Source organism: Balaenoptera acutorostrata, chromosome 18 (assembly GCF_949987535.1).
Source record: "Balaenoptera acutorostrata chromosome 18, mBalAcu1.1, whole genome shotgun sequence".
Lineage (NCBI taxonomy): Eukaryota > Metazoa > Chordata > Mammalia > Artiodactyla > Balaenopteridae > Balaenoptera > Balaenoptera acutorostrata.
In genome coordinates this window covers 9778076-9791572 of record NC_080081.1, presented here as the reverse complement: position 1 = coordinate 9791572, position 13497 = coordinate 9778076, and the positions used below count along the sequence as shown (strand labels likewise).

Sequence of the window (13497 nt, the reverse complement as noted above, 5' to 3'; positions counted from 1 at the left end):
GAGTCCTCTCTTTAAAAAAGTTTCTGTCTATCAAAATGCCTTTATTAAGCAATACATAATTCAACGCTGCTTCTTTTTCCTTAAAGAAAAGCATACATGAAGAGCCTTCAGAGCATTAGCATTAGGGAAGCAGTGCTGTTGCCTAGAATTCACAAATTTCCAGCTAAAAGTATGAAGTAGGCATTTCAGTCGGGCAAATGCACAATTCCCTTTAGGTTTCCTGAAGTGTTAAAGAAGGCTGCTGGTCCCATAGTTTCTCCTGAAGAGCCCCACGGTTTAGCGTCCCTGGCTGGAAACCACTGTCTTAAAGGGCAAGGAGGCAACTTCAGAAAATAATGGGGAAACAATAAGTAGCACGTTTCTACTTGAGAAGGATACAATTCCAGCACAATTGATCCTGCAGACTGTGCTTGCCTCCGGGAGCTTCTCCGCAAAAGCTCTGGTGCATGCAGCAATCTGATTTAGCATTCGGTCACATTTCTCCCCCTTTATCACTGGCTTAGATTAATAATCTGTGCTCTTTCCTTTAATTTCATCTCTTAGATGTTTTCCTCGTTCACTTCTTCACTTCCTTCTCTTCCATTCTAGTTTCTTCACTGTACCATTCAGCTTTCTACCATTGTCTCCTAACCCATCCACCTCCAGGGACATAATCCTTCTCCCAAGCATGAGAACCGACTTTTTCTAATAGCCCCCGTTCAGTGTTTCATATTTAACGTCTCCATTTCAGAGGTGGCTCATACTGGTTTCTATTACTCTTGAAAAACGTCTATGCACCAACATGTATATTTTAACACAATCGTTTTTACCACAATCATAATAAAGTACATTAAGTCTCTAGAGACCTCTCTAAAATGTTAATATGCTGCAAGCACCTTATGTCTGTGTCTAAGGAGGGTCATTGCTCCAGAAGGTCCTTGAGGGAACAGGTGCTTTGGCCAGTGTCTGCCATCATGTGGAGTGAATGGTAAGCATCTCAGCTCTTAGCTTCTGCCAAAGTCCTAACTCCAGTGCTTCTAATTAGATCATCTGCCTTTTGGAGAGTTTTAATGACTGGGTAGCTTAATTCACCTCCATTCCTCAAGAAACTGCCTGTCACATCAATGGTTATTTCATGAATATAATGACATCTCTGTCATCTAAGATATCATTATTTATCAACAAGTAACTAACAGTCTTATGAATGAGCCTCCACAATGGCATGACTCATGTTTGGCATTTATATAGCTTTAATGTGACTCAATATAGCATAGAGGCTGAGTCTGGGCTCTTCGTCCAAATTGCCTGGGTTCAAATCCTAACTCTGCCACTTATTAGCAGTGAGACCTTAGGCAAGTTACTTCTCTGTGCTTTAGTTTCCTCACCTGTAAGATGAAGCTATTAATAATACTTGCATCACATGGTTGCTGTGAAATTTAAATAAATGAAAATACAAAGTACCTGGCACTGAGCCAGTGCTCACACAAACGTGACTATAGCTATAAGAACCTACAGACTAGTTGGTGGAAAGGGTCAAAGATTGAAAAAAAAAGTTTAAACTGAATAAAGACAGACTTTGGAATATAGAGTGCTTTCTGGAACTTGAAACATTAAGAAGATCAACTATTTTTTCACATTTTCCCCATCCTCTTCTCTGGGAATAATAAAAATAGAATAAAATCATTTAAATCCTGAAATAAATACCAGATTTGTAAAGCAAGGACTAAGGTGGTTATACAGCAAGAGATATTTATTGGTTGTGTCTAATTATATGGTTGGTCAATTTCAATTTTGAACTCACTATTTACATATTTCTTCTACAACTAGAAACCATGGGAAGTATTTGCATCAATGGTATAAAGAACTTCCCAACCCTCATTTGAAGAACCTACCACTGTTGCCACAAAATTGAAAAGATCTGGAAGAAATCATGCCCACCATACCCAGATAACCATTTGCCTGTGTAGCCCCAGGACAGGGGAGAATTTAAATCCTTGCTTGATATGCTCACAGTGGGCATCTTTATATCAAATACGTTTGTTTGTTTTTTTTCTTTATTGACTGCCCTTGGTTAAAAGCATAGGCTTTGGAAATAAACAAGAGTAAAAAAATGAAATGCTTAAAGTGATTTTCAGATATATAAATAACAACAAAAATTTAAATAGGTTATGTCTTTGTTTTTTAAAAAATAGACAACTCTATCCAAGTTGAAAATTCTGAATGTGTAGAGCCTTCCTAAAATTCCAGATAGGATCTTCACTGGGATGTTAATAATCCCAACTATCGCAGTGCTGGGGGGGGGTGATCCAAGAATATTTATCCAGGCTGCCCCCTTTTACAAATTCTGCTTCTCAAACGGTCTCTTCTCTTTGACAGAGTCAAATATTCAAGCCAAGTATCTTCCATGGAACAAAAACTATGAGAATAGCTAATCACACCTGTAATCTTTCTGCCATCAATAACATAATCTTCACACATTTACATTTACATTTTGGGGACATAATTATCAATGCCATAACACCCAATCTATTTTCATATACAACTGGGCACACAGTTGATCAATTATTCTATCCCATTTCTTATAACCACTTTGGGCACCCAGACTAAATTCTCTTATAATGTCTAGTGGTCAGGCAAGTTTATGCTTAATATTTTTATGATGATGATCAAGAGTATTACATATAATTATGCCAAATGGCAATCTGGCAATCTGGCAAATCTGCCATTCATTTAATGGCAGAAGGAGAATCTAAATTCAATTTACTATATTATATCCATCTTAATTTTACTCAACGATATAAAAATATTCCTAGGATAATCATAGAGCAATAAAAATTTCCTTGGTTGATATTAGAGAAGGTTAAACTTAGAAGAAAATTATTTGCCAACTCAGATTGTCTTAATTTATTAAAATCTATCTTTTTTTACTTTGAACCTTGAACTGCTTTAATACTACCTGTAAGCACGTGTTTTGCCCTTATTTTTTTAATGCCGATTTAAAGAATCCCCCATACATTACTTACTTGTTTAAGCTTCTTTAGATCTTCATCAAGTTCTAAGTTGTCCAAAATAACAGCGACAAACAAACTCAGGAGGATCTATAAAATGGTTAAATAGCAATGAAAAAATCCACACGCCATAAGTATCAAAATATTATATATATGATATAGAATATCTACCTAAAATATACACTTATATAGAATGCATTAAACATGAGTTGTGAATCACTGCATAGGTATTTTAAGATACTTATAGCAAATACATTAAAGGAAATGCATCTGTTAACTGAAATAAACAATATAAAATATTAATTTGCTTTATAAAACTGATTTAAAATGAAAATTAAGAAAACTTTTAAAAAAATAACTCAACAATCTTACTTCTAAGACTGTATTCAAAGAAAATAACCTGAAGTACTAATGAAAACCTTTATATACAAAAAGTGCTTGAGAGATTATTTGTAATAATGAAATACTGGAAATAACATCTAACCTTATGTAAATAGCTAATACAGTTATAGAGATCTCTATTGTAAAATTCATGCAGCCATTACAAATCCATTGTGGTAACTAGTCTGCAACATTGTGAGTAACTGGTGTTCAGTCTTGTGTGTCCCCTTACACACTGAATATGGCTGGTCTGTATAAACAATAGGTTACGGAAAGGACTGTGTGTGACTTATGAGGCTAGGTAGTAAAAGACACTGTGGCTTTCACCTCGCTCCCCCTTGGATCACGCACTCTGCTGGAAGCCAGGTGCCGTGTCCTATGGCCAGGTGCTGTGTCCCTATGGAAAGGCCCATGTGGCAATGAGCTGAGGCCTCCTGCCACAGCCATGTGACTGACCCATCTCAGAAGTGGATCCTTCAGCCCTAGTAAAGCCTTCAGGTGACTGCAGCCCCAGCTAACATCTTGACTGCAAACTCATGGGACACTCTGAACTACAGAAACACCCAGCTAAGCCCGTCTCAGATTCCCGACCTGCAGAATCCACGTGAGATAATAAATGTTTATTGTTGTAAGCTCTTAAGTTGTTCATAATATGTGCTATAGCAATAGATAACTAATACACTTATGAATTTTAACAGTAGAAAAAATGCTTACAATATTAAATGAGAGTATATATGGTAGAAGTGCAAGTATGTACAAAAAGAAATAATAGAGAAAATGCTAGGAGGAGGTACTTTAGAAATGTTAACGGTGCCTGCCTTTGTGAAAAAAATGGACTCCCCCTCCCTTTTTTTTTGTATTTCACCATATTTTCCCAAATTAAAAAAAAGGCATATACTTCATTTGGAATGGGTAAATATGGTAAAAGAAAGAAAACAACAAAAAAGTAGAATTTTAAAAATATTTTAATTTCTAGTCCCTTTTCAACTTTGAATTCTCTAAAGTACCACATTAATTTGATAATCTTTTTCATTCTTAATTTATATTCTTCCTTTTAATTTCCCTCTTAGCAAATTATTCCCATTTGTTACTATTAGACTGTTAAGCACAAAGGTAAGAAAATCGAGGCAATTTAGTCATGACTCTTAAGCACCAGAGAGATTATTATACAGAAGTTAATGGCTAGCTTTTTTCCAAGTTTAATGAGCGTATAACAAGGGGAAAAAAAAGCCTCTACTACTCTGAAGTTTTGACAATGTTTGGCTTGGGACAATTGCCAGCACCCTTCCTGCGAATAGCCACAGCCTTTGGGATCCTACCAGAACTTAAAGAGGATACAGAATGGTCTAGAACATAGATTTATTTTGTTTAATTTTTTAAAAATTGAAGCATAGTTGATTTACAATGTTGTGTTAATTTCTGCTGTACAGCAAAGTAATACACATATATATATCCTTTTTTATATACTTTTCCATTATGGTTTATTACAGGATATTGAATATAGTTCTCTGTGATATAGGAACAACAGTAGGACCTTGTTGTTTATCCATTCTGTATATAATAGTCTGCATCTGCTGACCCCAAACTCCCAATCCAACCCTCCCCAACACCCCCTCCCCCTTGGCAACCACATGTCTGTTCTCTATCAGACCACAGATTTTTTACTGATGTCACCACGTCTACCACACTGTGCACATCTGGGCACAGATATATTCAGGCTTACTCTAAACCAGACATTATTCTATACAGGACATTTCATAGTTCACTCCAAGTCTAGCCCTTGTCCTGTGACCTTGAGGTTGACCTTGACGTTATCATCAAAGTACTCTCAGGGGAGGAGTCTCCCTTCTCCTGCTTCCTCTCCCAGACTCAGAGTGGCCACCTGAAGGGCTCCGCTGTGAATCTGAGCCGTCTCACACCACTTCTGTCTCTCCTGGGCACTGGAGCAGGCCTGGCTCTGTGTCCTAACCTAACAGCCTTTCCTATCTCCCCAGGGAAAGGGCAAACACAAATCTAAAAAGAAAAAAATAATTTCCCTGATTAAAACAGGGAAAGCCACAGTTCCCCTCCCTTTTCTTAGCGCATTTCCTTTGGAAAACTTGTGCTTATATATTCTGTCCCTTTGAGATGTATACAGATCTTTTTAAAAGCTAAATAAGTCTCATCATTTTACAACCCAGGAAGAGTGCCCTGTCTCCCCTTCTCCATGGGAAGTTGGGAATATAACTTAGTCACCTGGACCCATGTTGCAAAACTACCTATTTATCATGGAGATATGAAAAGTTTTATTTTTCCTTCGGGTAACGGCAATTAGCTATCACAGAGCGCCACCCCAGTTACCAGGTGAATTTAGGGGGAACTGTATTTAACATATGATGCCCTCGATCTTCTTGCCTGAGGACTAGTTGTTTTCATCCTGAGAGAATGGATGCGATGTGGGGATGTGTATCAAAGGGTGACACGGCTTTCTGTCTTTGCGATCACTTTGGTGGATTGCCCGTGAGGCCCATCACAGTCTGGTTTAGTGCTATTCAGTAATAAAACTGTCTTCTTTCTTGTCTACCTTGGTGGAGGTTTTCTGGATTGTCAGGAGATTTTATTTTTAATTATTTTCCCAACACCAGACAGATGGCAGGTTACTTAACCACAGCAAGGTTATGCTATTCGATTAAATTGGACTCTGTCGCTGTGTCAGACACTGCCTGGTCAGGAACATAAATGCAATACCGTGCTCACTGCTACAAAGTTCACAATCGAATTAAGCAGACGTGGGTTGGCAGCCTGGTGGAAAAGAGCAATGTGGTTGGAGAGCTTGGCCGGCAAATAGGCTCTGACAGTCACCAGCTACGTGGCAACCACTAGCCCACTGTGAATTTCGGTGCTCTCATTTGTAAAATATAATGGCTATAATAATAATAGCTTGACAAATTGCAGCTATAGTATTTTTTCACTTAATCCTCCCCCAAGAACCCTGGTGTGTGGTATAGCCCATATGAAAATACACAGACGTAAACTTAGATATGCGACACTAAAACAGTTTTCTTCATATTTTTACATATCAGTTGAATTTAGTCCATAAGCCCTCCATTTGTGTTGATGGCTGAAAACCGAATCTTGCTACGTGAATCCAATTTTGTCCTTTAAAACTCAGTTACATTTGAATAAATGCTCCTTATCTTTGTAGTTCTGGTTTAAAGTCAAAGATGTGATTGTCATTGGCCTCTGGTCCACTGTGGCCATGTGACTGGTCCTCTGTCCCCCATCAGGGGCAGTGATGGCGCTTATTTGGGGGACGCTGGGCTTTCTCTCTGCTGAATTGATCACCACCTCAGTTCCTGCAGCTCCTGCTAAGATCTCTGGTTCTCAGTGACACCCCCTGTTTTAGTTTCCTAGGGCTGCTGCAACAAATTGCACTAGCTTTGTGACTTAACACAACAGAAGGGGATTCTATGACAGTTCTGGAGGCCAGAAGTCCAAAATCGAGTTGTCAGCAGGATCACACGGCCTCCAAAGGCTCTAGGGGAGGATCCTTTCTTGCCTCTTCCAGCACCTAGTGGCCCCAGGCATTCCTTGGCTTGTGGCAGCATCACTCCAATCTCTGTCTCTGTCTTCACACGGCCTTTTCCTCCTACTCCCTGTGTCTTGTCTTCATCCTTCTCTTATAAGGACACTTGTTATTGGACTTGAGGCTTAACTGGATAATCCAGATGAATCTCATCTCAAGATCCTTAATTTAATTGCATCTGAAATGACCATTTTTCCAAATAAGGTCACATTCACAAGCCTGGGAGTTAGGACATGGATATGTTTTTGTGGGGCGCCCATTCAACCCCCTCTACTCTCTATCTGGTCTCTAATTTGGGCCCCTGTTCCAGCAGTAGTGTTCTTCCTACTCAGTGGCTCTCAACTCTCAAGGAAGTTTGGAAGTTCTGCCATTCCAGGTGGAGGCTGAGGGACACTGGTTCTTGGGGGGCATCTTTCAGACTCTCTCCACCTAGACCTCTCAGGCAGCCACACAGCCCTCTGCGGGCCGCCCCTCGTCCTAGCAAGGCTCAGCTCTCCCCGTCACGTTCAGACAAGAAGTGGCTGCAGGTCTTGGCTGTCAACACACCCAGGATGGTACCCATACTGCCGTTGCCCTGGGTGTGACGTGCCACCGTCGTCGAAACACACCGCCTCCCGGTCTCTCTCCGGGCCCTTCCGCCTCCCGGTCTCTCTCCGGGCCCTTCCGCCTCCCGGTCTCTCTCCGGGCCCTTCCGCCTCCCTCATGCTTCATCCCCAGAGAACGTTCTTATTTCCTCTCAGAAAGCAGGGATGTGAAGGAAAATGGGAGCAGGGGCTTGGAGGGGGGGCACACCTGCGTGAAGACTGACAAGCAGAAACTAAACTCAGCCAGCGTATCCCAGGTTCGGTTCTGTGCCATCTGAGCGCTCCGATTTCTCAGAGCTGATCTGGGCCAATGCGTCTGGGGGCCTCTTCTGAACGCTGCTCATTTAAGGTCATGAGGGGCTGATCATGAGTCCAGCCAGGCGCTACCAGGATAGCAAGATGCCAAGGAGAAGGAGGATTTTGGCAGGAAGGGAATTGTGAGAAAGTCTTTCCAGGTGGCATGAGGGGAGACAGGGCCTTGGGCGTATGGGGCTAACTAGGGGCCTGGTGAGCAGGTGAGTATGGCCAGAGCATGGGTGCCTGGAAGGAGGCTGGGGGAGACTGAGACGTAGGCCTGGGGGCTGGCAGTTTGCCCAAATGCCACCAAGGGAGGTCGGGAGGTGTGAGAGGGAGGTTGTAATAATCACAGAGTCATGGCATTCTTTTCTTCTCCGTTAAAATTTTCCTTTCAGATGTTCTGGTTTTTTATGCAGGTAATGCAGTTATTTTAAGCTGGCTCATTGAAACAGTAACGGGATACTGTTAAGTGCAGTTTGACAAAAGTTATTAAATATGTAATGTTTTGTTACCTTAATTTAAAAAACAGTACATTTTATAACTCCTTTTTGGAGGAAAGAGGAAAAAGCTAACCTCAGGGCAGAAGGACAGAGAAATAGATGGGGATTCTAGCTGCACATTCTCTTTTTCATGGAGATAAGAGTTTGATTTTCATGGTAGAGAGAAGGCAAGACTCAAAAAGGAAACACTTCGGCTTTGTTGAAGGGGCTTTGCAGTTAGAAAGCCCCTCGCTAACAGCGTTGAGACAAGCTCTTGGGACGGGTTTTGGTAACAAATTTAAGCATGATATATGAGAAAGTTTAAAGTTTGCTTTAAACTACATTAAACCTAGGTTCATTCACTATCTGAATGTTCAGCCTTTCCTGCTTAGTTAACATGAAGACGTGATGGCAAAAACAGAAACCGTATTTAAAAATGTGTGTGGAGTTCGAGTTTCCTCGAAACTCTGTGTGGACACGGACGTTTATGGGTCCTTGTCACCATGTTCCTGACAAGTAGGGCCCTGTGCTAAGGTGAGGACTTGGCACTTGGGGTCTGGCTTTGATGTCTCTCTGGAGTGGAAATAGAAGATGCCGGAGAGGCTAGGTCTGCAGCTGATTGCCAGGAGGTGAGAATTACTTCGTAGTTTTTTTCTCAGACTCTAATAAGGCGGCAATAACCACCGTGATAAAGAAACAGAAGTGAAGGGAGGGTGGCAGCTTGGTTTCCATCATATTTAATTTACATTGTCAGTGAGACATTATTTTCCTACAAACCGAGTGCTGTGCGGACTTGGCCTTGAGCTTGCAGGCTGACTTGGGTGTCAGCCATTTCTCCCCCCATCCCCCAAATTAATGGGAGTGGGGGACAGATCCTAATTCTGAAAGCAAGAACTATTGCTCATTCCTCTCAGTGTAGCTTTTTGTTGCTGTTGTTGTTTGTTCTGTTTTTATAGAAAGCTGAGGTAATGCTCGTTAACCTGAACCCGTTATGTTGACATCTGAGTCTTATTTTCAGCCGATGTCTGCCTACTACCAGTACCATCCTGCACTGTGCCAAAAGGCTTTCCATAGCCATTAAATGAGGGTCACAGTTTTATATTAAATGCTACTGATATAACAAAAGAATTTTTACAGGGATTTGTCACATTGAATCACAAGAGCTTCATCGTTTGCATGAAACCCTTTTACCTTTACACTTTGCTGGTTCTAAATTACATTTAGACCTGTTGTGTGCATTGTTTATCTTTCATAATTTATATAATATTTAAATTTATCATGGGGCATGGAATTCTAAATCACTATTTTTTCTTAAAGATGTAATTTCAGGGGAAAAATGGCTAATGATATATCCTTTCATTTCCTCTTGAGCTTTGTTAAATTAAGCACACATATACTCTCAACACAGCGGTATTTAGCATGTGCAAAGCTTTAAGACAAGAAATTCATATTTATATTTTCATGCACTGGCTACTCGCCACTTTTAACAGATCTATAACACTGCATTATATTAATACGCAACACACGTATTTGCTCTATCATGCAATATACAATGGACGTAACACATCCACTTCCTTATTTTGTGATCAATATTGATACATTATGAATCACCGATTTCAACGAAAAAGTCGAGAATAGCTATTAAAATAGTCCAGGTATCTAATTCTTTATTTTTCTCAGATTACAACACCCATTCTCAAGATATTTTTGGCATTGACAACGCATTTGGTGTGGAAAATCAGCTCTCTGCAAGCCTGGCAAGTCTCCTTCCTAGAATTTTTATGAATGGGGTAGCTACGGCTTGGTGGGGTGCTGACCTTCCAGCTTAATGGGTTTCAAAACCAATGTCTCCAGGTTCAATATGGCTCCCACCGCATGTGGTAGGAGGCGTTCAGCCATTGCGATTCCTCACGACCTCTCTTCTCCTCTAACTCCTCCTCTCACTCCTGAAAAAGCCAGATTCACCTGAGCTAACGTATTTGCTATGTTTAAGTTGGATACCTTTAACCGCAGATAATTAACTTGGTTTTCTTCCATTGAACCATAATGCATTTCAACGAAATTCAATAAATGACTGAAGCAGTGTGTTCCCCAGTGTCATTATTTCCTCCAGTTTTGTTGTGACACAACCTCTCTGTGCAACACACGAGGGTTCTCATTCTCTCTGCTGAAGGGAGAGGCTAGGTTAGCATGATGCAGGCTGCTGAAAGTTAGGGTGTATTTTCTCAAGAGGGTGGCTTTACCGTCTTAGAATGGGTATCCTTGATTGAGAATTTCTATCTCTGTAGCTTCCAATCCTGTTTTGCATTCTCTCCAGCTCTGCATAGAGTCCTGCACCCACCCTATCTATCCTTCCTTTCTCATTTCCATTTCTTTTCCAAAGTTTCCTCTTATTATTTTCTTTTCCTTTTCATATAGCTTAAAGATAGCCCTTTAACTGAAATGTCACCTTTAATCTTATTTCTTTCTCTACTGTGAACTTTATTAATAATTTCTATTTTTAACATTATTTTCAAGGATACAGTAGAAGCACAGCAGGAATCTGGTCAACACCCCATCATCTTGTGGTTTTCTTTTCCTTTTTACCATTTATAATCACACTCTCCTAAGCTGTCTTGCAGGCTGTAGTTGGAAACAATTTCATTTTTCATATAGGTCAACAAAAAGTCAAGTGTAATCAGAGCAATGTAAAATGGGAAACGCTCACCACAGATGCACTTTTAAATGAATTCTATAAAATCAAGTTATTTAATTTACACTCTGGAATGCCCATTTTTGTCAGCAAAATACAACTATTTTCTGAAAGCTGCTGCTACAGAAGCAAAATCAAGAGATTGCTGTGTTAATGTAAGCACTTCAAAGGTAACAAAAAGACTATACACAATGAATGCTTAATTACATTTTCTCTCTTTCAGTATTCCCATCACAGGGCTTTCCTTTGAAACAATAATAAAGGGGAAAACACTGAAAAAAAAAAAAAAGAGTCTTTCAACTGCTTGTCTTTATCGTTCTTATCCCCAAATCATTGGCAAAAGTGGGGAAACGATGGATTTCATAAGCATTTGGCAAAACTGCAATCAGTCAGGACAGAAATACAGAACATATACCTGGCGAATGAGAGAGACGTTTTACAGGAACAGTAGATAATGGTTATAAATATGCATTTGCTATACACTTAAGCCTGATTTTCCTTGTGGGCTGACAAATCGGTGGCCCCAGGGGGCGATGGAATGGCCCGCTGTTTCTTATTCCAGAACAAACTGCAGCCGAACATTTTTTTTTTTTTTTTTTCTGCTTGGCCCATGCCTGCTTGTCCCCGAGAAGACTAAATCAGGAGCTCCCAGGTTGTGTGGCACCGCTGGCCAGCGTGGACAAAAATCAAATCAGAGCTTGTATATTTATGTGGACTTTTAAAAATTTTTTCCAATTTGGGTTAAAATGCTCTGTAGTATTTTACAAAAAAATTTAAAAACCACACAATTTAACAAAAATGCTCTTTTTAAGCTAAATCCAAGCTACGTAAAGACAGACTTATGGAATAGAGATTTTAACTTATAAATGTTCAGTTTTGAAGGTTATGCGATGCATATGTTAACACAGGCTTATCACCTCCACACACATTTGTATGTTGGTCCACAAACCATCTCCAGCTGTTTTACTGCCAATATTTTAAGAATTTCAGATCAGGTTGACCTGGAATGATTGGGAAGCAAATGTTTATCATGTGCATCGATCACACAGCAAGCAACAGCATGCCCTCGTGCCTCTTATCACTTGTATCATTAGGTCTTGAATCACAGCTTTTATCTGTGGTTGGTTTGTGTTTACTAGTCCAACTTCTGTACTAGTTTAGGCTCAGAGAGGACAGAGATTAAGCCCTTTCCCACTATGGCCAGGATGTAGGTTAGTACTTATACATAGGTTAGTACTTATACAGAGTAGTTGAGATTCAGTAAAACTGTGCTCAATCAAATTGGGCTAACTTGATAGAGCTCATGATAGTGACTGACCGTCTGAGGACATACAGGATAATAAAGCAATTGTTGATAATGTTTAAGCAAAATCTCCAGTGACCTGGGGAAGTGACTTCAGACCCTAGACTTTTTGGGTAGTACAGAAGTAACACTTTCCGTTTTGAAAATTTAGTTATAGTGTTTTCTTTCACTGAATTAATTACTTCTCATTTAAAAAAATTATTTATAAATTAGAAAATCTGAGTTGACCTTTTTGCTGTAGATGAAACCAACTACACATCTCAAAGTTTTTAAAATGTCACATAAATCTGGATGAGAAAAATTGATTTGTTTTGTTTAAGTAATGCATTTCATCCAACTTATACTACATATAAACAGTAAGTTGAGATGGGTTAAAGATCTAAAGATGAAAGGCAAAAATTTAAATAATTATAAGAAGATGGGGAGAATATTTTTGTTACTTCAGGGTGGGAAAGAATTTCTTAAACACGAGTCCAAATTAAATGTTGACCGTAAGTGAAAAACTGATAGCTCTGACCACATCAAAATATAATGCCAAAGGCCATCACAGACAAATTGGAATAACAAAATATTACCTGAGAGAGGATATTTGCAACATAGATAGTAGTTAATGGATAATATCCAGAATCTATGTAGCACTCCAACAACGAATTTAAGAAAGACAAACTAGCTTTTAGGAAAAGAGAGAAAGCACACGATTGGGTGAGTCACAAAGAAGACAGCCAATAAACATACTAAGAGGTATGCTCCCTTTTTAATAACCATGGAAACCCCCAAAATGCAAGTTAAGGCAAAGAGATATCGTCATTCAACTCACAAGACTGTCAAAATCTTAAAAGTCTAACAATATCCAGTATACATGAGAACGTAAGAACACAGGAATTCTCAACCACTGCATGTGGGACTGTAAATTAGTGCAGTTTGCCTGTAGAACGGGGGTCTGCAAATTAAAGTTCCAGATAGCAAATACGTTAGGCTTTGAGGGCCAAGAGGCAACACTGAGGATATTGTGTATGGACCTACACAACCATTTAAAATGCACAAACTGGGCTTCCCTGGTGGCGCAGTGGTTAAGAATCTGCCTGCCAATGCAGGGGACACGGGTTCGAGCCCTGGTCTGGGAAGATCCCACATGCCATGGAGCAACTAAGCCCGTGAGCCACAACTACTGAGCCTGCGCTCCAGAGCCTCCGAACCACCACTACTGAG

The 13497-nt window shown here is 39.9% G+C and overlaps 1 protein-coding gene across 1 annotated transcript in view; it reads right to left on the bottom strand.

Annotated features, from left to right (window-relative positions):
• The window catches only part of NALCN (sodium leak channel, non-selective), a 283440-nt gene that overhangs the window by 102378 nt on the left and 167565 nt on the right, over positions 1 to 13497 (bottom strand). Inside the window, 1 exon segment of the mRNA XM_057532605.1 lies at positions 3003 to 3077. Coding sequence (XP_057388588.1) covers positions 3003 to 3077 — 75 coding nt within the window.